The 26923-nt window shown below is 49.0% G+C and overlaps 1 protein-coding gene across 1 annotated transcript in view; it reads left to right on the plus strand.

The window, feature by feature from the left end:
* Window positions 1–11448: 11448 nt before the first annotated feature.
* The window catches only part of LOC113990781 (sodium- and chloride-dependent GABA transporter 2-like), a 31491-nt gene continuing 16016 nt past the window's right edge, over window positions 11449–26923 (plus strand). Inside the window, 9 exon segments of the mRNA XM_027726508.2 lie at window positions 11449–11487; window positions 11489–11585; window positions 11690–11755; window positions 13285–13509; window positions 17780–17914; window positions 18606–18746; window positions 19298–19382; window positions 21696–21828; window positions 25768–25902. Coding sequence (XP_027582309.1) covers window positions 11464–11487; window positions 11489–11585; window positions 11690–11755; window positions 13285–13509; window positions 17780–17914; window positions 18606–18746; window positions 19298–19382; window positions 21696–21828; window positions 25768–25902 — 1041 coding nt within the window. The 5' untranslated portion in view covers window positions 11449–11463.

Consider the following 26923-nt stretch of genomic DNA (forward strand, 5'->3'; position numbering starts at 1 on the left):
TGCCTGTGCTTTTACTGTGCGGGCTGGTACAGTGCTGGCCTTTATAGCTGCAAGTACTGCTGACTCCTATTCATTGTGGCCACTGTTAGCCCCAGGTCTCTTGGTTTCTTATTTCTTATGTGCAGGGCTAATGGACTTAAACTTTCCATCAGCACATCACTTCAGCCAGTCAAGATCCAGTTGAATGGGAGTTCTCTCCTCCCATGTTTTGGGGTGTCCTGCTCCTGTCCTCCACTAGCATTGTTTCTTGTCATCTGCAAACACGAGTGTGCTCTATCCCACCACACAGGTGGGTAAGACATAAACCAGTAGTCTCCAGTACCAGCTCCTGAGGTACTGCACTTGCAGCTTGCCACCTCCTAGATTTCAAATTGTTGACTACTGAAGTCTGAGCACAGAAGTCCACCCCATTTTCCACCCCCATTGTATGTTGTCCATCCATTCCACAGGTATGTTTTTGCGGTAAGTCTGGGTAAATACCCACTGCTTTCCCCTTGTCCTTATAGTTCATCACAGAAGACACCCAGATTGGGCTAGGGTTATAGTGATGACTGTTACCAGTCTGCTTAACCCTCGTGGGACTGGACGTGGCTTTGAGGAGGATTCCATAATCTTTCTTCCCTTCATTGAATGGGCACGATGTACAGAAGGGTTCATCACAATCCATCAGTAAAAATGATCTTCCATACAGATGTTTTCCTAGGCTTCATTCATCATCGTGGCATATCAAATTTGGAGAAAAAAACTACAGCCTATCTGAACTGCAGTTTTTAAGATGCATGGAAAACTAAGTGGCAGAACCAGAGGTTTCTCAGTGGGTTGCTCATACCTAACTCCATGTGGGCCAGTGAGAAGGTGTGTCAGTCTCTTACATGTAGATACATGTTCAAGCTGCTCAGGTCGAAGTCTCTCAGTGTTACTGATGCGTGGTCCTTTTGTACACAGTTTTTTGCACTGGAAGAAAGACAGAATACAAGGATCATGAACAAGGGCGTGTCATCTCGGAGAAACAACACAGTCTGCAGCCTTCATTCAACAGTAGTGTGTGTACTAGGCAGGTGTCTGAGGAGAGCTATCACTTTCATTTTTCTGTTGTTCTAATAACAGTTATTAGAGTAAACACAACACAAGAGTTGTAGCAAAACAAAGCAAGAAGTAATCAGATATTCACTAGTTGCCTATCAGACATGTCTTGCTGTCATCCTAGGTACATTTTGCATACCTTTAAAAATAATGACTGATTGAGGGAGCCGCTGTACAATAGCGGTCATTTTGTGTGTTGGAAATGGAAGGTTTTAAAAGGGTGGGAAAAGTTTCTTACAATCATTCCTGAAATAACTTCTCAAAACCCCTGTAAGATGTTGAGAACTGGTCTGCTAAAAGCAGGATTTGAGCCTTACTCCGGTTAGATGAAAATGAAAAGCAGAGAACTTCACATCCTCTCCAGCTGTGGTCACTGAGTATGTGTTTGGTCAGCCTGCCTGAACTAAACAGGAACTCTGCTTGGAGCACCAAGGCAGTGGGGAGGTGCTATAAATCCAGCCCTTATTGGAATTCTAGCCATGCTGGCTTTGGGAGGGTGATAAATGCATAGGACAGCTGGAAACTGCACAGCAAGACATTGAGAGCATCGAGCCTTATGTAACGAGATGGCTCAGTACAAATTGAGTGTGAAGTTTCAAGGTAAAGGAAATGAAAGCAGCAAGGGTTTATTGAAAAGCAGAGATACCTGTAAAGAGACATGCATTGAATGCCTTTGAAACAAAAGCCCTGCTGCAGTGAATAGTTGTAATCCTAGGTGGGGCATTGTGTCTTAATTGGAGGCTTTCCAGAGGTCAATTTTTGGCAGTCTGCGCATGTGCATCACACCACACCTCCCCTCAGAAGTCATTTAAAGACAAGCGCCAGAGGGAACTGCTGTGGGTGTTAATACCCGAGGAGAGCAACCACCTCTGAACACACAGGTCCTGAGATGATGGCTGATGTCTCTAGCCAGCCTGGCATCTCTTTTTAATGGATGGGTGATGTGCCAGCTGATGGAGCTGCTGCATCCTTTTCCAGGTTGATGCAGTCTGTGCTCAGCCTTGCAGCAGCTCAGCTCACCCCTAGGGCAGTGGGCACACTTGTTGCTCCCCAGAGAAATGAGGTGTTTGCAACTGCTGTTCTGTGATAGCAGTGGGGCCCACGTAAATCTGTACTATAAATTTGAGAAACAGCTCAGGTAAACACATTCTGTTTACTTCTGTCAGCTAATGATTTAACTTTTCATTTATACAGCTGGAAATTTAGTTAGCCAGGTCTTGTGTGTGTCGCTGCAATGGCATTATCAGAGCAAAATACTGTAAAGATCAAAATCTAGACATTACCAGTGCATTGATAGTGTTGGATCCCATTATTTTCTTTCTGGACAGTCTCTCAAGCAGGAGAGAGGCAGGAGCTGGATGCTTTAGCTTTCCCTAGGAACAGTCTTGGGAGAGACAATCGCTGCACACCAGTGTCTGAGAACACCTGGTGAAGAAGTGGGATCACCTGGTAGCAACCCTGCCTAGTGCTGATGAACCAACCCCCAGGTGAGTGTGTGGTGCTTATGCTCTTCACCTGTTGCTGGAAGCAGGTGATCTACTGGTGCAGCTGCAAGCCATTATCCAGGTTTGTATCCGTACTGGTAATGTTTGAAAACAGCTGGGGTTGCTTGCTTTCTGGGCCTCACCATATGTCATGGCACTGGTTTCCCCCGGCTTCTGGTATGAATGTACTTGGAATGGTCAAACCCCAGGATTTAGGGGTGTTAGACAGTACACAAAGCTGAACAAATAAATAATGGAAGAGTGCACAGCAACGGAAAAACTGTCCAAAACTTAGAGGTTGGGTTTTTTCTTGCTAAGGCAATTCTAGGAAGCTGATGGGTCAGATTCCTGTTTGGAACAAAAAGTGGATGTGATTTTGTGTAACTCCCATTTACAAAGTGTGCAGGGACTGGTGCTGCACAAAGCGACACCTGAGATTTCTGCAAAAAGGAACTTACTTTGCTTTGTCCTTAAAAGCAGCTGTTCTATGTCCCTGTTTCTCTCTCAGCTCTGGTGATCTCAAAGAAACACAGTTGTTTCCTGTGCTGTTTGCTTTCATCCCTCGGGGCCCTCCCGTTACACCTTGGGCAATCCCTGCTCTCGGGGAAGTGTGGCCAAAGGAAATGAGGACAAATTCTGTTTGCAGACTCCTTTTTGCTCTTCTGAAACTACTTTCCCTTCCCAGCAGTGGAGGCCTTGCCTCCCACCCCTCTAGGGCTGCCTGACTACTTCCAGAGGAGGTGCGAGACTGCAAACTGCAGGAAGCATGGAGCTGCCATTCCCGACCTCCAGCACGGAGCATCCTCTATGCAAGTTGGCACTTTGATGCTGTCCTCTCAGCCCTGGCTCATCCTACAGCTTCTCCACCAGCCGGTTGCTGGAAGCAGAGAGGCTCTGCGGCTCAGCCTTCCAGGCAGCCCTGGGCTGAGTGTGGGAATGGTGCTGAGGGCATGTGCATCTTCAGACTACTTTTGACAGTCTGTGAGCTGTTGCCTGTGTGGCCCCAGTCAACGGGCTCTGTGGGGTATTGCTTGGGTTCCTCACTGTGGCTGCACGGACCAAGTTTGGTCTTACCTTTCCAGCAAGTTCCTCCCTCCTGAAGTCCCATTAGCCTCCGTCTTTCCTCCACAGTGAGCCAAATGTCCATGCCCATTGGCATCATTAGGACCAGATTTGGACAGCAGTGAAAAAGGGCTGCTTCCTGGTTTGCTCTGGTGTAAATCCACAGGTTCTGTTCTAGCAGTAGGGTGTGTGCTGGTACTGCTACGCAGTTCCAACCTTGTGGTAAGAAACTTTTAGGGTAAACAAGGATATCAAAGGCCATTCTCCTTTTCCCCCTAGATCCCAGTTATGATGAATACCAAGATTAAAGATTTCATTGGCTCCATGTTTTTCATTATTTCCCCAATCTGAACATACCACCATGTCTTCCCCCCCTCCCGCCCCCACCTGATCACTACGAAACCTTCAGGTCTGAGCTGCGAGAAACTTAATGAAACCACATTCCCAGCACTTGTCAGATGATTGGCAAGCAGTTCCTGACCCTCTGCCTTAGCTTGCAGGGGCCAGGAATGAAGTGTCTTTATCAAAAAGAGCAGTGGTGCTCCGAGCCTGTCTGGCTAAAGGAAAGTAGTAAATTAGTGTTCATGGTGGAAATACCTTGTGTTTGGGTGTATTTCTCCCTCTGACCTCTTGGTCAGGTCAGCCCCTGTGTGTTTTATTTCAGGTGAGCATCAGTGTTTGAATTCATGGTGGCAAAAGGGTAATGTGGCTTGGAACTGGATATTCAAAATGACAAAGAGTGAAGCACATGAGCAGCCCTTTTGTTCCCTCTGGAGAAGGCTGGTCTCAAGCAGTGCCAAGAGGCTACCTTTTCCATTTACCATGTGTGTGGTGGGTTGACTGGGCTAGACCCAATCCACATGTGGTTTTGCTAAAACCTCTGTGCCTAGTGCCTGGGCACCAAGCCCCTGATCCACTGCCACTCCTCCTCTTGGCTGGCTGGCTGGAAGGGTTAGCTTTCTTCAGACATCAGCTTCATCTAATTTGAAGCTTAGCTTTTTTATCTCCGGCGCTCATCAACAGAAAAATAAGATTGCTTTAAGTTATCAAAACTCACAAATTACTTTTTTTCTTTCCTTTTCTTTTTGGACAGAAAATATCTTAAGCCTGAGAAAGAGAGATTTCGTGCCATATGTTGCAACTGACTACCAGAACAGGAATGACCTGTAGACAGAAGATCAGCCTTGGTGTGAAGGCTTGTGATTCTTGCTTCAGGCAGAATTCCATCCACCAGGGAAGCTAAAAGCTCTAGGTCTGGCTAATGTTATGTCTCAAAGCCCCACTAGGCAGTGAGCCAGTTCAGCAGGTGAGTGATAGGGAGTGCATCTCCAGTGTGTGAGCTCCTTTTTTCTCTGTCTGCAGAGGTTACTCTAAGCTCTGAGTGTCTGGCTACATTACCTTGCAGGGACCTCAGCAGGGCAGCCCAGGGGAAGAGTAGAGAAGACCAAGTCCCTCTGCTTCCTCCTGCCCTGCCTTGGGCTGCTGGTGACCAGAGGAGCAAAGCAAGAGACACAAACTGCTTCTGATGAGCAGTGGCCAGGAGCTGGCACCCTCTGCAGAGCCTTGCAGGGGGGCTTGTGACCAGGCAGCATTTCAGGGATGGGCTCTGGACTCTCTGGTGATGCTTCTCCAAGCCCAGCATCCTTGGGTGCTACAGTGACCCAGGAGCTCAGCCAGGCACTCCTTGTGCTGACGTGAGGGCTGCCTGGGATGTTTTTAAGAGAAACACTGCAGGGGCTTTCTAAAATCTGATGTAATTCTAATTTTTGGAAGTGGGAAAAACTGAACCCGTGTTTTATTTCTTACTGACTGTTTTTGAAATGCCCAAGTTTTCACTTTGTCAACTCTTGCATAGAAAACTTTCTTTTTGAGAAACTTTTAAAAACCTTCTCTCGTTCTGTCCATTGGTGACTAGCTGATTATTGGATTTTCTCCCAGAATGGAAACTTGGCTGTTTCCAGCCCAGTACTCCTGAGTGAAAAAGATTTTTTTGTTTGTTTGGGTGGGGTTTTTTTTGTTTTGTTTTTTTGGGTATTTTTTGTTAGAGCATTTAAATAAGTATGAACAGATGCCCTGAGAACACTGCCCAAACCTTGCTTGTTTAAAACCAGATTATGGGTTTTCTGGGGAGGAATCAGTTAAGCGGGTACAACCCAGTCTCGCCTCTGAGAAAAGTTTTCCCTATTTCCTGCCAGAACATCCCCCTTGCAGGCAGACAGGGTGCAGGGGCATGCAAATCTCAGCCCTATCAATGGTTTTGATGTCATTCTTTCTGCAGACAGTCGGTTACAGACTTAGACCTTTACCTCAGAGGAGTAGGATGTGCAGAACATAACGAAAGACCATCATCCTGATGGTCCCAATATACATCTCCTTCTCTACCACCCAATTTACCCTGTACCTAATCAATCTGCTGATCCTATGCTTTTCACTTCTGGGCCACTTAAACAACACTCCTATCGTTACTAGCCTAGAGTTATGATTTCCTTTGGCATATGGTTCTTGATATGAAAATATACTCCAACTGGTTCCTTGGCTGCAACAATGAACTGGTGAGTTTTAATTTCTTGATGCAGCTATCAATTTTCACATCAGGAGGTCCATGACTAGATTTTAGAAGGGCGGTGTCTCCTGCCCTGTCCCTAAAATGTGCTCAGGTTCTGTTGCCACAGTTACTCTGCCAGGGTTTGTTCAGGTTGCCCAGTTGCTGGCAAACTGGAACCAGGGAAGAGCCCTGAGGAACTGGAGTTACCTGATGGAATTGAAGGAAAAGTAGAAGGAGATGCTAAAAAAGATTGAAGTCTCCTGGCCCCGGAGCCTTTGCTTGCTGCTCAGCTCTTGTTTGTATTATACTGTATTTTATTATATTATAAGCATATACATAGGTATCTATACATGTGTGTTTATAACTGCATAACCTTGCAGTGCTTTTATTTTGGACCATAAATGAAATGAGAATACTTTTGAATCCTGACCAGAAAAAACACTGTTCCCTGCTTAATTGTGCAAGGGGCCAGAGTGTTTAACAGAGATGAGGTACTAGGGAGAAGTCAAAGCAGAGGTGAGATGTGAAGTGGATCTGCCTGCCTGGGCACTCCTGCTGTGCTTGTGCATGCCATACAAATATCTGTGTGTTCCTGCTTTTGTGTCCCTGGCAGGCAAGTGCACACCCAAAGAGCACTGCTGTTTTCATCCTGGTCTGGAGGGAAACCACTGGCACTGGACATAGCCGAGAGAGTGGTGACAGGAATCTGCAGCTCTGATTCTGCTGGGAATTCATGTTTACAGCCAAAGCAGGTCCAGGAGCACAGTTCTTTTGGTCTCAACTTACCTCCTCCTGTGCTCTACAGCTTTTGATCAGAGGTGCCTGGAGAGGGACTCACCAGCACCCTGTCAGCCTACACAACTGACCCACAGCTGCTGCCTGCAGAGGAGCAGAGGGTATGGCAGTGCTATCTGCAGGAGAGGGTTCTCCAGTGTGCCATCCCACATTCAGACTGGTCCCTGAGCTCTGGCTCATGCAAGAGTGTCACCTGTTTATCTCCAGTGTGCAGAGCATGGTGTCCACAGACAGACGTATCTTGTACCACAAACCTGGGCACAAAAGTGAGGCCTCCGCTCCTCTGCAAGCATCTGGGGAGGACAGGAGTTCTCTCACCTCAGGATTCTGGTCTTCCAAGTCATTATTTGGAAACAGTTATTCACTAGGGAAGCTGTGTCTGATTGAGGCTGTCCAAATGGCTGCAGTAGGATCTTCTGTCATGTGGGAACTGCAGGCTCTGCAATGGCTTTTGGTTTCTGCCACTGTAGTTTCAAAATATATGTGCCTTTCTGGGAGAGAGCTTAGTGGCTCAGGCAGGAGTCACTCCTTTGTGCTTACTTTGGCTTCTTTCTCCACTGAGCAGTCTCCAGGTTCCTGTAATGTGCCAGCCCGTATCAGCCTCTATTTATCCCCTTTCTGTGCATATTTGTGACAAATTTGCTTGCTACAGCCACGGTCGCTTAAGCTGAATAACATTTTCAGGCTGAGCAGGCCAGTAGCAGGGTGGTTATCAGATAGAGGAAATGCATCGTATTTGCTCTGGCCTTTGGTTCCCAGATAATATAACGGCAAATTGTGTTCCTGGAAGCTGGGAGGTGGCTTGCAAGATTACATGGCCTCAAAACACATGAAGGCAGTTTGTCACATGTGACAGAGGAGTGGAGGGGGAGGTGGAAGTGGGGAGCACAGTTGATCTCAGTGCTCGGCAAAGGCCAGATGTGGCTGGTGGCTTTTGGGAGTGAGAAGCAGCAGCAGTTGTTCCCAGGCCACTCTCCTAAATGGAGTTTGGTGGGTTTGGAACATAATTCATTGGAGAGTAGCTGCTACTTGAAGAGCAGTAAGAGATTGTGCTTGTCTCCTATTAAACATTTCCCTTTCCTCTTTCCCTGTCATCATTCATATAAGTGGGCGCCTTTTGAAACCCTCCTCCTTTTAGGTTTGAACTACCTCTCCAGGTGGCTGGAGGTGGCTTGGTGCACTGGAGGAGAGAAATCTAATTAAGTCATCCTCTGCTAAGCTGGACATAGACATGAAGCAAGACCAGACCTGGAAGTAGGTTTTGTGGTTCCTACCACAGCACGCAGGGCCAGCGCTCCTGTGTGTGAGCTGTGCACAGTGGAGTGGGTTGGGGCCAGTTCTTATGCACGTCTGACTCAGAGAATGTCAAAGTGCCTTATTATCTCCAGAGGAAGTTTGTTCCAGCTTTGTGTTGTTCAGGCTGTAAGCACTTCCCCAGGAGCGCAGCCTCAGCTGCTGGTGGAAGATTGGGATCAAGCTGAAGTCAGAAATCTTGGCAAATGTTGTAAGATAAAGAGAAAGATATAAGAAAAATGCAACATCAATGAACAGCCTTTAGGATCAGGATTTTCCAGCCCTGGTCCTGCCTGAGGTGTGAGGCACGCTAACAGTGACACCCCTGGCCCAGTGCTCTGGCTCTTCTCCAAAAGTGGGTATTGGGGAGAAGTGGCTAAGCCAGCTGTGCCCCACTCATGCCCCATGTACCAGCATTGTGCTGCTCTGTCCCCTTGGCAGCCTGCCTGGACCTGGAGACTGCTTCAGGACCTGCTCCAGGAGGCTGTCCCAATAAACAGTGGGGGATGGCCTGCCTTCCTGGGATGGGACTGGGAGGAGTGTGGCTGCTCTGGCTGGTGCCATCAGCAGCCCTGTGCTCTGAGGGGGTTACTGAATAGGCAGCCTCTCATTTCACACCTCTTTCAGGGGAGGCCACCCACAGAATAACCCCCCTGTGCCTTCCTGGGGGGTGGCATGAGAGCAATGCACGTGGGACAGGCGCAGCATCGGGGCTGCCACTTCCCAGCACTTGTAGCGCTGGGAGGAAGGTGCTCTGCAGCCTCCCAGAGAGGTTCAGCTTGCACAGTTCCAGGTGAGACACACTGCAACAAAAGCTCTTCCCTGGTGTTCTCCTTATTCATATAAATATTTGTGTGTGTGTATCTATCCAAATATTTTTAAATGGCATTACCTTGGTAGATCTGTGGTTGAAGTTGTTTTCCTGTTAATACAGAGTGCATGTTATCTAGGCTTGTTCCTTTTTTATTTTTTTTTAGGTTCACATTCTTCTATTTCTCTTATTTCTTTGAAAATCTGTTTTGTAAGGCCTTGTTTCTGCCTGTCCCCGTTCTTCCACTTACCTTAGATATGGTTATAGACTCAAAATCTTAGACATTGAGATTTCATCCTTCCCTTTTTTCCCTTTAGATTCTTTTATTGCCTCTGATGGGTTATTTAAAGTCCCTCTCAGATTCTTTACCTTCTGCTATTTCAAAAATATGTATTGAAAACATCTTTTTTTTTCTGGAGTCTTAACTGATTCTTTGTGGTATTTTTTGGTTCTTTTCTCTTTCTACCTTTTTTTTTCATCTCTCAAGTAACATCTCCCAAAACTACATAGACTTCCTCTTATTTTACTCCAGAAGATGCGTAAAGTGATGTTTTACTTTAAAAATGCTTTCCTCGGGATTTTCCGGCTTGCTTTTGCACTTGTAGATTTAATATTTCCCCTCGCTGCTTATGTTTACACTGAACATTTGTTTTCATTTTCAAATTATTGTTGTGTTCAGTGCAGTCTTATCTCACTGGGTGGAAGCCAAATAGTTTGTAATTAATTGCACATTTTCCTATCATAGTCTATTAGTTCCTGCCAATTAGCTTGTCTCCTTGTTGATAAGATTATTGCTATCTGTATGCTGTAGTAATTCTGCTTACCCAGGGATATTCATGCAGTGATGCTGTTGAGCACAATAGTTTTGAGAATCTCTAGAAATGTTTCCTTAATCAATCTCCTCTCTCCTTACACCAATCTGTTGCACAAGGCAAGATATTATTTGGTTTTGCTGTTGTTTTCAATCCCTACATTCTTACCATAACTATTTAACAGCTACACTATTCACTGTGAGATCGTTTCTGCACAGGGTTGTTCTCCATTTCTCACTGTACCGTGTAATTCCTCCTCTGGAATATCTTCCCTGGTTTTCAAGAATCACCGATTTGAGGACTGGAGCTGGTTTAGTTGGACCATCCTGTTTAATCGCTGCAGAAGAGGAGCAGATCTCTGTGAACTTGCTTAGTTCCTTTCCAGATGCTATTCTGTGGTAATGGCCACAGGTCTAATGTTTAATTAATTATGCACAGTGGGAGGAAAAAGTATTTCATTTTGCTTTAAATCTGAGCTATTCATTGAATGCCATTAATTGTTATGCTGTAGTGAACAATATATTCATCTTCTCTGTCCTTTCCTTTTTCCTAGACCTCTGTTGTCACCCTGTTTTCATCCAAGGCATCTGTTCCCAAAATGAGGAGTCACTGCGTATTTGATCGTTCCTTGGTTGAATTCAGTCCTTATGTCTGCCTGTCCCTCTTCCATTTCCCTGGTTTTCCTGTGGGATTTCTGGTGCTGTGTGGTTACACCATAGATTAATGTGGTGACACCACAGTGTTTGCTGGTTCATTCCTGTTCTTCTACTGCCTTCCCAGACTGCCTGTACACAGCTCAGGTTTTGCTGCTGCTTTACGCACTTGATGCAAGGACACTGAACCCAAAAGCATTATTTTTTTGCCCCCTATTCTATCTTGCCTCAGATATTTATCAATAGATATAATAAAAATATTTTAAAACCTTGACCCACATGCATCCTCGGACCATCACAGCTGTAACACATCTACTATGAACAATGTCCTGTTCTGTTTGCCTCTTTTATGGCCTCTAAGCACGGAGCTAATGTCATCAGATTACCTGCTGTAATCCCAACATAGCTCATTTTGCAGCCCGGTGCTGGGTTTGCACAACTGGGGCAGGTTGTCTCCCTGCTGTGTGATGTTTTCATCTGCTGCCTGATTGCCCATTCCCATTGCAGCTTCTGGAGCGATGGGGCAGTACTGCTCCCGGGAAAGACCAGTGGCAGAGATCCCTGCGCGAGAGGGAAGAGAGTTTGCAACCTGCCAAGTTTCTGAATGAGGCTGTTTTGGGCCCTTAGTAAGAAGCAGCAGAGAGTTTAGCTGAGTTTATTTCCAGCTTTGCTGCCTGCCACTGCTCCTGGCCACAGCACAGCCCTGGAAATTGCGGGTCGGGCTGTGGTGCAGGACCTTGCCCTGTGCCCGTGACCTCCCTGCCAAGGAAAGACCCCGTGATGGGAATTCACCGTGAATTTGTGTTTCATCTCTTACCTCTTCCCAGCAGGTCTGGGGGCTTGCACTCCCTCAGACAGTGCTGTTGAGGCACCTGTGTGTGGTGGTCTCCCCTTTCTCCAGGGACGGTGCTGGGCGGAGAAGGCGATGGAGAGCGGGAGCCCAGCGGTCCCGGCCCGGGAAGGGAGCGCTCCGACGGAGGCGGCGTGAGCCCTTCTCACAGGCGGGGGGAACGAGCCCCTTTGCACTGGCCATGAAATCAGTCATGTGTAGGTTTTTGTCCAGCCCTGGGGGGTGGGGGGAAGGAATGTGGGTTGGGCGAAGTCTAGGATTACACCACCGCTGAATTTTTTCTTTCCAACACTTTAAATAGCCAGCACCTTTCGGTCCTGCCCTCGCCTCTCCCGTCGGCTCTCGCCCCGACAGCGCCGTCTGCAAGGTAACACCTCTGCCCCCGCTTCCTTCTGCCCTGATCCCCCTGCGCCCCGCACCCTCCCGGGGCTGCCGTGGAGGAGAGGTCACGGAGCATTTTCTGCCTGTTTAATAATTTTCTAGCGTAGAGGGGTCCTCCCAGCCCTTCCTTTCGGCCGCTGTCAAACGCTTGCCAGTGTTTCTTGCTCCTCTTCATGTCCCCAAGGGTTTTATAGGGGACCATGCAGACGGAGGGGAGAGGCTGTAAGTGCTGCTTTGCCCTTTTTTAATTCTCCCCGTATGGGGGAGAGTGTCATTTGCTGCCAGTGCCTTTTCCTGCTCTCCTGGCGAGGGAGTTGCAGGCAGGGATGAATGGCAGCGTAAGGCTGGGGCTGGGGGAGCTGCCTTTGCAGGGCAGGAGCAGGCTCGAGGGCTGGCACTGTGTGGAGGAAGGTGCCCTCCTTGGCACAAGGTCCTCAGCAATCCCAGCTTTGACAACTGGGCAGGGGTAAGGAACCACAACCCTCACCCTTTGTCCCGTGGGACTCGGCAGCCAGCGGGGCATCCTGCCCGGGAGGAACAGGCTGAAACACCTCCTGATCCTACTAAATGGCTGCAGCAGAGCTGGTGCCACCTGTGCTGCCCATACCTGTGACCTGAGGCACCAGCTGTGCATCAACAGTCACATAGGCTGTGCCCTGGCTTTCTCGGGAGGACAGGTGTCCTCTTGGAGGTTTTTGGGGGAAGGTGGGACAGTGGGAGTGGTGCCCACCTACTCTTTGCTGATCTTCTCTCAGCACAGATCTATTTAGAGATGGTGCCAAAGCTTCCTGAGAGCAGTACTGTGGGGAGCCTTGGCAGGCAAAGGGCAGATGTTTGGAAGAGCAGATCCTGGGAAAGGTGAGATCCCAGGTGGTCATGACTTTTGCACCCTTTCTTTTCCTGCTATTAGAAGGATAGCACCATTCTGAAAATCGCCTTTTCACTCAGCCTCGTAGATTGTCAGCAACAGTTGCTACCACCGAAAAGAGAAACTTGTTTCTCTTATTTCAGTTCGTCCTCTTCCTGTGTCTGAGACTTCTGTGTGTTTTGTGGCTTTCATTGCATGGTCTGTCAAACTAGGCCTTGGTAAGCAGCAACAGGAGAGAAGATAAGCCCTTATAAAATACCTTGTCAAGTATTTTATCCTGCTGTCGTCCCCCTCCAGCCCTAAGTCTGTTCCCTGTTCTTGCTATGGTGGAAGCTTCACCCTGGCTGAGCTGCTGGGTCCTTAGTGTGCTTAGAGGATGGGGTTCCAGAAGCAGTAGTGTTTTGAGATGAGTCAATTTAAAATAAGGAAACTGATAGTGGCTTTTAAGAATTGGTTTTGGACTCAGTAGTGAAAGTGTACACATCCCCTTAGTGTCTTGTGCCAACAGGAATCATGAGGAGCAAGAAAAGAACACTTTGACATGTGTTTGTGCATGTGTCCTTGCCCATCTCTTGCCTCCCACAGCCCAAATTTCTGCCTTATTGCATGGCTTGTGCTGAATGTAACAAAGGAAACTCCTTCTGTAGGTGGGATGGATTACACAGTCCCCGGCGCTGTCAGCAATGGTGAAATGGTGCCTGCACACCCTGGCATGGAAACGGAGAAGGAGGAAGAGGAGGAGGAGGAAGACCAGACCCTGGAGCGTGGACAATGGAACAACAAGCTGGAGTATGTCCTGTCTGTGGCTGGGGAGATTATTGGCTTGGGAAATGTCTGGCGCTTCCCCTACCTCTGCTACAAGAACGGTGGAGGTAAGTGCAGCCCTGGCTGTGACCGCCCTGAGGGGCACCTGGTCACCAGCATCTCTCCACGATCCCTCCTGCCTCTGTGACATCTGTGTCTGACCCTGCCCAGTGCTGGCAGCAGCTTCTCAGCAATGCCCAAGTCACGAGTCTGAAGAGAGGGTGCCAACCTGCCAGCATGGTGCCACCATCCCGGCCCCCAGCGGGGGCTGTTTTGACCCAGTGGGACATGGATAACCGGGCAGCAATATTCCAGGGTCTCTGATGGCTGTAGCTGTGTTTTTCTGGGGTGTGTGGAGCTCTGGTCCTGCTGGTGAGGTGGGTGGCTGCCTGCAGCGGGAGGTAGGAAGAGCACGGAAGGGGCTTGGCTCTCTGAAACAGTGTGTCTCATCCCAGGCACTGCTTCCTTGAGGAGCACCAGACATCCTGTGCAAATCAGATGGTGGGTCCTGGTGGCAGACCAGGGAGTGCTGTGGGAGACCATGGGGCACTGATGTCTTTGCTGGCTCTGTGAGGAGCTGCAGCATTTCCAGGAGGCTCTGGGGGATTCCAAGGAGCTCTTGGCCACAGGTCCTGGTTGTGTCTGTGGAGGGGTGACCCTGTGGTGCTGGAGCCAGGTGTCAGGGACAGGGGAGTGTGAAGGGGTTTTCCCCAACTCAGTTAAGAAATATTACATCCCTCCTGCATCCCAAGGTACCCTATTGGCATCTGCCAGAGATGCAAGCGTGTCAGAGAGGGGACCCCTGCCTCTGATCCCCAAGGCAGGGCTGTGAGGTGTGTGGATGGATGTGCCTGATGCACAGACGTGGACAGTGTTGCTGCTGGCACCAAAGCGCCAGCACACCAGTGCTGCTCAGGCTATGCTTGGCAGTGGCTGATCCCCCATGATGCTGGGCTATAGTGCAGCTTGGCAGTGGAGCTGGGATCACTTTGCAGGTGAGCTGTGGGCTTTGACAGGTCTTTGTGCCTGCTTTTAGCTTGTGGTTGACTTTAAGGGAGAAAATTGTTTAAAAAACCAAAAACACTCTTTCTCAAATTTGGCTTGGTGAAATGTAGAGAGAGGGAGCTGCTCTCCCTGTCTGGTGATTAATTGCTAATTGGGCCCTCCGGAAGGCCAGGGGAGAGGGAAAATGGCACTTGGCTGGGAACTGGCGGGGAGTGAGTGCTGGGGACTCGGGGCTGAAATCCCCTGGCTTGAGTTTGGGGTAGTCTCATGGGCCTCACTAAACTGCTTTCATCCCAGTGGCATAAAAGAGGATTAAATGCTGTTCAGCTACTTTCATGCCATGCTTTGCTCAGTGCTTGTTTCTTTTCGCCAGGTGGTCAGGCAGTTTCTTTCCCTGTTGTAAAAAAGATAGTTTTCCTCATTTTCTTTTTCTATGGGAAATGTTTCTTGGCTGCTTGCTGAGCTGTGTCTTTTCTCACCGCTGCACCCCTCTTGGATACTATTCCATCAATGGGAGTGGGACTTGGAATCCTGTCCTGGCACCTTTTGCCCTGGGTGCCAGGGAGGAGCTCAGGGAGAGCTCTGTGGAAAGGGGAGGTGCTGTGTGTGGTTGGACAGCAGAGGCAAGACACAAAGGGATTTCTCAGCCTTTTTTCTTGGAGAAATGGGCCTGAAGCAAAGCCCTGTAAAGCAGCAGAGGCCATGGGGAGTTTGAAGTCTCAGGCAGATTTTTCATCTCCAGTCCCCTTTCCATGAGATTAGAGCAAGGATGGGGCACACGACTCTTGTGCAGAGAGGAGAGCGTTTCCTAAAAGTCTTCTCCGAGGGCAGAGCAGTGTGACAAGGCTGTGCAGGACACAAGGCTCTCTCCTGCCTCACAGAACCCAGCCTATCCCAGACACTGCTGTGTCAAATCCCTTGTAATGCCTCCAGTTTAATTTTAAAAGCTACCAGAGGTTTAGTCCTTTACTCCTTCGAGAAGGCTCGTCCAGGCATTTGCTTCTGTCATTCTTCGATAAAGGTGCAGGGCCTTTATTTAATTTCCAGCCCCAAGTCAATCATGGCCAGCCTACAGCTCTTGTACCAGCTCTGCCCTTCGTCTGCCCCGCTGGGTGACTCTTTCTCTCCACGCTGAACTGCGGGTAGACAGTGGGGATAACTGCTCTCAGCTCTTGCTTTGCTTGCCTAAATATGAGCCTCTTCACAAAAAAGGTATCTGCAAAATCTGAATTATGCAAAGAGCCAGTCACTTTTCCTCTCTTTAGGGATATTTTCACATAACAAAGAAAGAGGAGTCCCTTACATATTTAGGGCTCAGCACCCGACACCAAGGCCCTCCATAGTGGAGGAAAGACAAAGAAGAGGAAAAAATTGTTCTTTTTGCTCTTGTTTGCTCTTGCTTTCACCTCCTGTGGCGGGGTCAGGCCCTCCCTGGGCAGGCTGATTGGGAAATACCAGGGAAGCCTGTCTGGTGGTGTGGCTGCCAGCACCACATCCCCCACCAGTGCTCCCCAAACCCGCCATTCCCAAGGCCCGCCACTGCTGCCATCCCTGCACGTGGGGAGGGGGACATGGAGGACACGTGTGCCAGTGTTTCCCCTTTTGCTCTCAACGGGGTTCAGCTGCAGGGAGGGTGGACAAGGCTGGACTGGAGAGATGTCAGCCCAGCGCTGGGGGACTGCTTGGCCGTGCTGATGACCCCCTGTCTGCAGCACAGCCCCCACTGTGTGCTGCCCTCCCCGTCACCCCTTCCTCAGAGTCACTGTGCAGGGTGGATCTGCTGGGCTCCTCTCCTCGACTTTTTCTCCTCTGCCAGCTAAATGAGATGGGGAGGACACTGGGGCTGGTGCTGGGGCCATCCCACCCTGGTGTCCCCCCACCTGCAATGTGAGGGGAGTGGGGCAGATCACAGACTTTAGCCCAAACCCGTCCCTGCAATTCCTTCCTTCTCTCCACCATAATTCTGCATTATTTCACAGCCCACACATCAGGACCCTCCAGTTAGACTTCCGAAGCTTGAAACCTGAGATAACCAGAGGTGCTGAGGAAGGTGACAGGCCAGATTGCAGGCTGCAAATAAGGGAAACCTGGGCTGGAAAGCTCTACCTGCCACCTCAGAGACCTCTACCGGGATACCCTGGGTGCAGTTTTGTTAAATACAAACTTTTTTATGACAACAATCTCTCTTGGAAATAGGCTTGACTTTTATGATGATATGATTTCGTGCAAGTTGGGAGTTGAGGGGATGGTGTTGAAACAACCATTTCCCCTTCCATTTGCCCTCATCAAGTATTGGTAGAGGGATAACGTGGACAGATGCTACCTGGGGCTAGCAGGTATCATAGAACCATTAAGATGGGAAAAGACCTTTAAGATCATGGAGTCCAACTGTTAACCCTGCACCCCTTCAACTTCTGTTTGTCCACAGGGAGCTGCCAAGGTGCCTTCCCTATTTATTTTGCTCATGTATTCTTTTTGCAATAGTAGGAGGGCTGTGGGTCTGAACCCAGCTGGGACAAGTGGCAGGGTGGGAATCCTGGCCAGTCCCTAAAGCCCCCCTTCCCTCTTCCTGCTCCTGCATGCTAGCTAAGCTTCTTAGGGAAATCTCTTGGGTTTTGAGTCTACTTGTGCACCAGGGTTGTTATGGACTGTCCTGCAGGCCTGTCTCCAGTGCTCTGTGGGGTAAAGGCCATTGCTACATTTAATATGAGCCTGGGGTAATCAAAAGCCTAATTCATTTCATCTCTCCCTGCCCATTTCATGACAGGGCTTGAACAGGAAGGCAGCCCTGGCTGCTGGCATGGGGTACATACTTTCCTGCACTACTTGCTTTTTGCTTGCTTGTCTGCTGCTTTTCTGTGAGCAAAGACTGAGCAAACCCACAGACTGGGTGAAGATGTCAGTCTCTCTGTGCTCCTCAGTGCCTTGGTGTTGTCATCCATGGGTTTGTCAGCTTATTCAGAATAATCAATGTGAAAGGAGTCACCAACTTGATTAAAAGTCTCAATGGCTTTACAACAGGGTGTTCTTCTGTACTTCCATACTGCTATTGATAACTTGCTTTTTACACAAAAATCAGGCCTAGAAGCTTTTCTTCCCTCTGGATCTTTTGTAAACATTGAACTTCTCATGCAATTGCATCATTCCAAGAGATGAAATGTGAAGAAAATCCCTTTTTCCTAAGATCCCTTCCATGATCTTCCTGCACCCACAGCCCCCATCCCTCCCAGTCTGTCCTACCCAGGAGGAACCTGCCTGGTGACAGGTTAGAGACAGCCTGACCCCAGTTGCCCCATGAGGCTTATTTTTCTATCTGCCACTTGAATCTGCCAGGTGCCTTCTTCATCCCCTACCTCATCTTCCTCTTCACCTGTGGGATCCCTGTCTTCTTCCTGGAGACAGCGCTGGGACAGTACACCAGTCAGGGAGGGGTGACGGCCTGGCGCAGGATCTGCCCCCTCTTCGAAGGTGAGTGGGGTGAGCCTGGGAGGGCATGGAGAGGTGGGAAGACTCTTGGACCCCGGGGAGATGAGTGGTGATGTCTCTCCCCACAGCCTAGAGCATTACTCACCTCCACGCATACACTGCCCACCCCTGCCCCCTATCCTGGGAGGGCCACTGGCTGCCCCCTTTCCAAAATCACCCTGGAAAAATTGATCACCTTTTCCAACAAACAGCTCCCATCGTTACATTGCATCCCAGGTTCCTTCTTCATGGCCACAGCTCTGACCAGGAGCTTTGTGCCCAATCAAGGTTGTCCTCCAAGAGCTAAGTGGGGAAAACGCTTCTGGTGGTTATGAGGAACCTAAAACATTCTGCTGTTTTTTTCTAAGTCAATGCTATGTCATTTTCCTGAGTTTGCAGGTGGCTTAAAACCTTAGTGGTTAAAGGTGTCAGCTCTCTTAATAAATGGCTAGCAGTCAGATCCTCCATTTCTAGCTATTTCAACACAGTCATCCAGCATCGAGCCACTTTCCATGATTTCTCTGAAAGTCTCAGTTGCTGATGGCTCTGGTGGCCACCCCGCTGGCACTCATCCAGCAGCGTGCTCAAAAGGCAGAGCAGCAGATGTGAACATTGGGTGAGCACCTCCTAAAGGGAATCCTGTTCCTGTCCTCTGGCATGTGGGTCACCTGCCTTTGGGACTCGCTTTCTGCAGGAATTGGCTACGCCTCACAGGTCATCGTCATACTGCTGAACTTCTACTACATCATTGTCCTGGCCTGGGCCTTGTTTTATCTCTTCAGTTCGTTCACCATTGACCTCCCTTGGGGAAGCTGTGACCATGAGTGGAACACAGGTGGGTGTGGAGCCCCCTCCCAGTCCTCCACCACATCCTGGCTGAGGGAAACCTGCTGCTGCCCACGGCCAAACCTCAGGAGAGTGTCTTGCCCCTGTGTAGGTGGGACATAGGGGTGGAGGGTGCTGGGTTACTGCAGCGCTGCTGGCACTTTTGGGGAAGAGGCTCAGTTGTTCTGCATCTTTGCTAGAGAGCACCACTACCCAGCCACTTGCAGCACCTACCCAGTGCAGTGCAGTGGTGACCTCCCTGGGCTCCAGCCACCAGGAGCACCTTCCTTCTTGGATCTTCCAGTCAACCTGTTCTGTGTGTTAGCCACCGACCCCGTGCTGGTTGGGACTGTGTCCACTGGAAGAAAAATTAAATGCAATCATCTTAAGTGTCCCTGGCATGGACTTGTTTTGTGCATCTTTGGGACTACACAAAATTTGTCCCAGAGTCAATGTCAATCAGTGTCAGCACTGTGGATGAAAAGGGAGGGATTTTTCAGATCCTCTGGTACTCCAGGCACTGCTGCTTACACTCTCTCTCTCCCTGGGCCTTTCCCTCAGGGAACTGCATGGAGCTCCAGAAGGCGAACTCAACATTCAACGTGACCAGCGAAAACGCCACCTCCCCTGTCATCGAGTTCTGGGAGTAAGTAAAGGACAGCCCTGTAGACCCCTTTCCTCTCAGACATATTTTCCCTGGACAAGGGACAAACCCTGCAGCGGCACATCCTATTAGCCCATCCTTGCCAGAAGAGGACACAAGAGGGGAAGCTGGGCAGGTCAGAGTGAAGGCTCTCAGGGGCAGCACTGTCAGTCAAGGGTAACCTTGCTGGGCTCGTGGTGTTTATCTGGGACTGAGCTAGCAGGCCTCAGAGCCATCTGACTTTGTCTTTCTCTGACGCTGTATTCCTGTCCCTCTGGACCTTTTGGCCTTCTTGGTCTCACTGACCTCTTTCTTTTGAATCCATGCTGCTATGTGATACCAGCATGTTCCCAGGAGGCTCTGGCATGGTGGGTGGTGACTTTTGTATGCGAGCTAGTCTTATTTTAAAAATAGAAAAAGAAGTGATGTTTTCACTACAGAGTGACTAATATGCAAGCTATCCCGAGGAAAGAAACTCACCAAAACTGAAGTTGTAGAATCAACTTACTTCACACTGAAATTTGGTCCCTCATTTTCATTGTTTTCTCCCCTCGTGTTAGTTACCCTGAGGTACGGAGTAATTTTATTTCTGGCACCAAGGCATAGGCCTGCTGGCTTGGAATCTCTGATGGTCCTCAGCATCCCCTGGGAGAGCAGGCCCAGTTAAGCACTGAGCCCTGGCTGCTGGACTGTGCCAGTAACCCCTCTGCTGCCCCTGTGCATTTCCCTTGTGTGTTTAGCTGGATGGAGAGCTCTGCCCTCGTTGCCCTCAGCAGCACTGCTGGCTGCTGTTGGTGCATGGAGCACACACACAGCAGTACCTCCAGGGCATCTCCAGCTTAGCACAGGCATGCTGCTCTTAAAGTTTTTAAATTTTCTTTGTCTCCTGCATGCTCCCTGAGCCTGTGCTCTCCCTCTGCCTGCTGCACACACGTGGCCTACCTTAGACTACTTTTCTGGAGGCTAGATGCTGGAAAAGTTGATGTTTCCATCACTGCTGTGACCGTCCCTGTTTTACTGGGGAATAAGCACACAGGATTGGAAATTTCCACTGTCCCTTCCTTCTGATGCAGCATCTGTTCCTGCCTTCCCTCGGCAGGGTGGTAGGAGGCTTCTTCAAGAAGCTCTGACCTGTCCAGTGGGCTGACAGGCTCCAGAGGCCTCTTTTGGCTGCAGTACAGTTCCCAGTTAGTTACGGTCCACTGGCATCCTTTGCCCACTGGTTACATAGTCCATGTCCTTAGAAACAGACAAAGAGCAACATGACGAAATGTATCTTGGAGAGCAGTGTGATTTTTCCAACCCCTCTCTCATCTTCTCAATCCACCAAAAGGTTGTGGGGCAGGTAGGGCAACAGTGTGTATTAGACTGTGGTTCTCCTGCAGCACGACCTTCATTTTGGGATAATCACTGTCTTTTGCAGCAGGGTGGGCACTGATGCTGGGTTCCAAGGTAGTGCATGTCCCTCTCTGGCTGTCTCAGGCTTGGGGTTTTAGGATTACACTGTGGTGTTTCCCACTCAGATCCATCTGTGTGGTGTAGGAGATGGAGAAGGGTGAGTCCTTAGTTCTGTAAGCGATAAGGAACATTTGACATACGCATGACATGGAAAGCTGCTGTTGTCTGACCTTGTCTGAACCAGGGTCTGTCTAGCCCAGGATCTTATCTCCACGCTGGTTGAAAGAGGATGCCCAAGGTGGCCTCTTCTGACTGTGCAGTGGGGATTATGGCAGTCTTGGTTGGGTCTTAGTCACAGAATGGGATGCTGTGCTGCTCTGTGTCCTGAGATAGCTGCTTCTAAAGACAGAAGAAGTGTACTATGGAGAAGTGGTCGGACAGCACTGCTTCTTTGGTGGTCCTGATGGATTCTGCATGGTAAGTGTGGTGTATCCTTCGCTTTGAGGTTTGAAGCATGTCAGAAGTGCAGATGAACTTTGTAATGTGCATGAAAAAGGCCTGGGCAGAGCTTGTGTGTTCAAAATGTTGCATGATCTTGCAGAGAGCAGCTCTTACCATGGAGGACAATACAAATGAAGGGTGGGAGAGGACAGGAGAAGAAATATATTGGCCCAACAGGTCAGCCCTAGAGCGAATGTAGAAGCAAGTGTCTGTGCATCACCTTCCAGGCTGACAGTTTTTCAGGGGAGAGCACTGCTTGATTCCTTGGAGGCTTGCAGCTCAGACCTGAACCTTGTTAGTAAGACAAGGTTCTTGTCTCCCCAGAGCCATCAGGCACTGAGAACCAGGGGGGTGTTGGGAACATTAGTGGCCAACATCAGTGACACTTGCATGTTCCTTTGCTTCCTCCCAATACAGGAGGCGAGTGCTAAAGATCTCCGATGGCATCCAGCACCTGGGTGGTCTCCGCTGGGAGCTGGCTCTGTGTCTCTTGCTGGCATGGATCATCTGTTACTTCTGCATTTGGAAAGGAGTCAAGTCCACAGGCAAGGTGAGTCCTTGGTTCAAGTCAAGCCTCTTCCCTTGATCACAGCTGGCGTGCTTGTTCTAATCACCTTTTATAGGTTCAGAGAGGTCCTAGAGATTCTCTGGGAACCACTCCTGTCTGTGTAAGCTGCCAGGAGTCTGTAGGGCTCAACTTGCAGCAGGAGTGTGAGCCAGGCCCTGTGTTTTGGGTAGGAAAGGATGGGAGCACTGAGGCATCTCAGGGCATTAACTTCCAAGGTGTATACACCCATCTGGTCCCTCTCCATCCACAGGCCCAGGAGACTCTGCAGTCTTCCTATGTGTGGGGTGGTTGCATGTTCACTTCCCTCCCACTACAGTGTGAGCACACAGCGTGTTTTTGCCTCTGATGGCAAGTGCAGCTGGAAAATCTTCAAATTCATTAGATATAAACAAAGGTAACTCTGATGGCCTCAAAGCCCTCTCTGCCTTGTCACCATGGGGGTTGTCTTTTATTCTTTTTGTTTGTCCCAACTCTTCATACAGTTGCTCATATTCTCCAGCAATAAAAGTTTCCTTTTTTTATTCCCCACACTAGTCACCAAAGAGTTATATATTTAAATGCTTTTGAGAAGGATTGGTGTGACTGCCCAGCTCCATTCCATGCTCCCTCTGTCACAAAGTGTGCCACTCTCATTTGCACTGACCCCATTACTTAGTTTCTGCTACCGCCTCCTGACCCCATTCCCAGCCAGCTTTGTCTGGAGCAAGCAAGAATAGATGAAAATGAAAAGGTTTAGTGTGTTTCCTAAATGGTGTCTTCTCTGCATGTCTTGAACAAGACATCATGTGTGAAGGGGTGTAAATTTTAGCTGCACCCATTTCTATCAAGTTGATGGCATGGATGTTAGCAGTTCCTCCTGCTTCCAGAATAGTCTGGGTTATGAAACATGGCAGGGAAATCAAGCAGCTTGCAGAGATGATATTTTCTGGTTTCCATGGAGTAAAATTAGAAGAAAAGAGCAACCACTTGCTGTGGTGACCTGTTAAAAGAAAGCAGAGGCAGTCTAATAACAGCAAATATGATACTAAGATACGGCAAACATAGTGTGGGAAGTGCCGAGAACAAATTTGATCTATTTCAGACAGAAGTACTAGTGATGGTGAGATCTTCTTGAAAACAGAAACCTTCTTTCAGTGAAGCAACAGTGTCCATAGGCTTTATCAACCCTCCATATATTTAATAACCTGACTAAAATGATGACTGTGGGAATACAACCCCACTGGGGAAGAGATACACCTTCCTTGTGTGGATTTGCCTGTGGAGGGTCAAACAACATGAGCTGAAATCGCCCTACTCAGAACACCAGCAGCAATTTGCATCCTCCAACGCAGGACCTGCTTGACCCCGAGGAGTGCTCACAGATGCAGGAGGTTGTCACAGATGGAACCACTTTGCTGAGGCGTGTGGATCAGATTCAAATAAAACCCTGGATGTTGTTGACCAGCATGTGACAGAACAATCACACTGATCCCTGCAAGGTTCCTAGTGATGTAGTTAGTGCTAGCAATGCCCAAGAAATAAAAAGATTGGGTCTGATCCAAGCACTGACTAATATCTCATTGGATCCAGATGTTCCTGTTGTTAGATAGAAGTTTGGCACTCTTAATATAGCAAAACATTCTCCAAATTCAGGTCTCTGGTCTCAGTGGAGATATGTGACTGACTGTTGAGTGAAAAGCTTAACACACTAATTTGCACAAGCTGTAAAGCTCATAGGATGCTACCAAAATGTGAAATCGAAATCATATGTCAATTTGTACTCTGAGCTCCTAAAATTGATGTTATTTAGAGATCCAGGCGAGAATGTGCAACCTGGCAACCTGGAAGAATGGGCACTAGGGTTCAAAGGCAATAAGTTGTTTTTATGATTTTTGATTTTAATCTAGCTTTCACAGACTGAGAAAGATTAAACTTGCATCCTGTTATTTCCTGAAGGAAGCCTTTGGTTGTGTGGTAAATACAGTGATGATGGTTAAACTTGCAGAACCTGCAGATTTGATAAACTGTCACAGAAGAGCTCTAAATCAGAGGCTCCTTGAAAATTTGAGAATGAAATGAATGATGGTGTTTGCCTGTGTTGAAGGATGCTGTCCTTGGGTTTCTGCAGTGTTTAGGGTGCAGATGAGGATGGATCTGCTCCCACAGACATCTCAGGCAATCCTGAGCTGCAGCAAGGAAGTGTTTTTCACTGACCACTGTGGTATTACCTGAGACTGCTGTGATATATAGAGAAGGGCACATGAAATGCGTAGAAAACACGGAGCTGCAGGCAGAGATGATAATCTAGTATTGTGGTTTTTCAAGGACAGGCTATCTCTCAAATCCTTCTATCCTACAATACAAAACTGAATCGCTGGAGAGTGTGTATTCTGACTCAAAGGAGGACTCACATTGCAGTGAGGAGCTTTGGACCTTGCTTTATTCACATGGAGTGTATCGGAGTGGATCCAGAAAAAAAATCTCTTTCTGAATCACCACTCAGATCATAAGAATTACCCCGGGGCAGAGTGAAAGTGGTCGTACTGTCCCGGGAAATCATACACTTGTTCTTAGTAGGACCTCCTTTAATGCAGAGACTGCTGCAGCTGCGGCACAGCCTGTAACTCCTGCTAAGGGATGGTGGCCTTTAGGTGGATTTCAAAACAGCTTATTCTGGATGGATGGGCAGGTGTGATGAATGGATCATTTCACATCATTACATTTTGCACTTCCTCCAGAGATGAGCCTTAGCTCTCCAGTGCACCACTGCCGAGGCTGAGGAAAGAGCTGTGGGGTAGCGTCCAGGTGAAGCATGCTGGTGCAAGTCCTCACTCAGCACGTCCACACAGGAAAAACCTGAAAGAGCAACATTTCTTTTTTGGCCTAGCATGATACGATGGGCCGAACAACCTCTTTTCAGGGTGGCCAATAACTCTTGAAGGTGTGGGGGCAATGCGAAGGGATTAATGACATTACTTGAATTTCTGAGGAGGCTGTGAGCCCTCGGTATCAGTTTGTTTGTATGGGAAACATAGACTACAACGTTGTGTTGTGGTGGCATGCTACAGAAAGTAGCCTAAACAGTCCTGAAAGTGCCCTGGTAATCCCCAAATTGAGTGTTACATTTACCAGAGGTCAAGTCCCTGAAAGGATTACTGGATACCGGCCTCCAGCTTTCCCCCGAGGGATGTGGCTCCTTTGCTAGAGGAAGGAATTTCAACCCTACCTGAGTACATCTACACTGCTCATGGGGCTGGTGGCATAAAAAGCAGGAGGACACAGGTTAGAGGTTCTGTTTGGGTCTGCATCTGTGATGGCAATTCTGAGATGTGCTGCCCTGCTCTGCCTGAAATACCTGTGTTGGGTAATTGTACAGGGGTCAATCAGAGGCAGCCTCTGTGAGTCCCTGCAGTGGGCTGAGGTGGGTGCCACCCCTGAGCTGGGCACCCCCCACTGTCCCTGGTGGTCCTTTGGTGGCAATCACATTTCAGAGTGTATCTCTTACCTGCACATCCCTTTACCCTTACTACTAAATCCTGTGGAGGAGAGACTGTCTGTGTTTGATTCAGACTATTTGGAGTAGGGACGTGCAAATAGATACTGGGGGCAGCTCCTCCTCTGATGCATGTAGATATTACACTGCTGGCTTCAGTAGAGCTACTATGCCTCTAGCCTGGTGACAGCCTGGCTCATGGTCTGGATTGCTCTTGGGCCTAGAAAGGTTTTCTCTGGCTCCAGACATGAAATGGCATGTGACAATTTTTCTGGGTGCATTTTAGAATGCATTTCTTTCTATTGCAGGAGACAGGAAGGTGCTGGGTGAAGCAGCCTGATGTGTCCCCTGGCCATCTCTCCCAGCCCGGGGGTCAGTGCAGTGCTGCCAGCACTGGGTGCTCTGGCCCATGCTGCTCTCTCACACTTGTCCCTTCATCCCCCTCCCAGGTGGTGTATTTCACAGCCACGTTCCCATACATCATGCTGATTGTTCTGCTGATCAGGGGAGTCTCCCTGCCCGGGGCATCCCAGGGAATCCTCTTTTACCTTTATCCAGACATCAGTCGCCTTGGGGACCCCCAGGTAAGGTGGAGGGGGGACTGAATGGATGAGCTGTGCTTGCATGGATTCCTGTGGCTACCCTCACTCTCTCCTTTTTGTTTTCCCACTTTTTTAATTCCAATTTCTTCCTTCTGACTTCTCTTTTCCCCCTCTGTGGCCATAAGACAGGGCTGTGATATTGGTGCATACTCTGACAGTCCCTGCTTTCTTGTCCTCCAGTGCTGTTACCATATTTTCCTGTCTGAGTTGAGCCTGACTTGCTCAGGGGCTGGGGCACTGGGATTTAACCCTTCATCACGAGTGGTGCCAGCTTTCTCCCCCCTTTCCTGGGGAGGCTCCTCTGCTGCGAAGGCAGACGGTGCACGGGGCGTTACTTCGCACTGTGCTGGCAGCTTGTGGGGTTGAGCCCCGCTCCTGACATGTTTGCTTCAGCTTCCTGGGGAAGCATGCCGGATGCATGGATGGTGGGAGCCGTGGCATGCTGCAGCAGCAGTCCCCGGGATCTGGCTGCCCTCCTTGCCTTCCCATCCCTGGTGAGAAATTCTTGCCTGTTTGACAGGAGGGTCAGCGCCCGACTGCTGCTTTTAATCTCTTTGGGACAAGTTCTTCCACGTTAAATCCTGGCTCCAGCTGAGCTGCTGTACCAGCCTTTGTGTGAAGGTGTTTCCAAAGGAGATTAAAGGGTGCCTGCTTGGAAAATAGGCCAGCAAAACCCTTGGTAACCTCATTAACTCTTTCTAGTCCAGCACCAGTGTTGCCTTGGTTATTAATTTTGTGAATGAGAACGTAAGTGCTGGGGGAGGTACAGCTCCAGCTGATCCTGCCCTCCCTGAGGGAGGAGAGAGGATGCCTCTTCCCTGGGGGCAGGGGGGTATAGCAGTGTGTCAGAGGCTTCAGGTCATCCCCGGGCTCTGCCTGTGCCCAGGGTGCATCGTGGCTCCGTGCAAGTCAGTTTGACTTACAGCTTCTGATCCGGGGAGGTAAACACAAGTGTCCGGTTTCCAGCTTCAGGCAGTCTGGTTTTTATCATGGGAAAGACTCA

Source organism: Pipra filicauda, unplaced genomic scaffold (assembly GCF_003945595.2).
Source record: "Pipra filicauda isolate LSUMZ 115617 unplaced genomic scaffold, ASM394559v2 scaffold2_size9829703_pilon, whole genome shotgun sequence".
NCBI lineage: Eukaryota > Metazoa > Chordata > Aves > Passeriformes > Pipridae > Pipra > Pipra filicauda.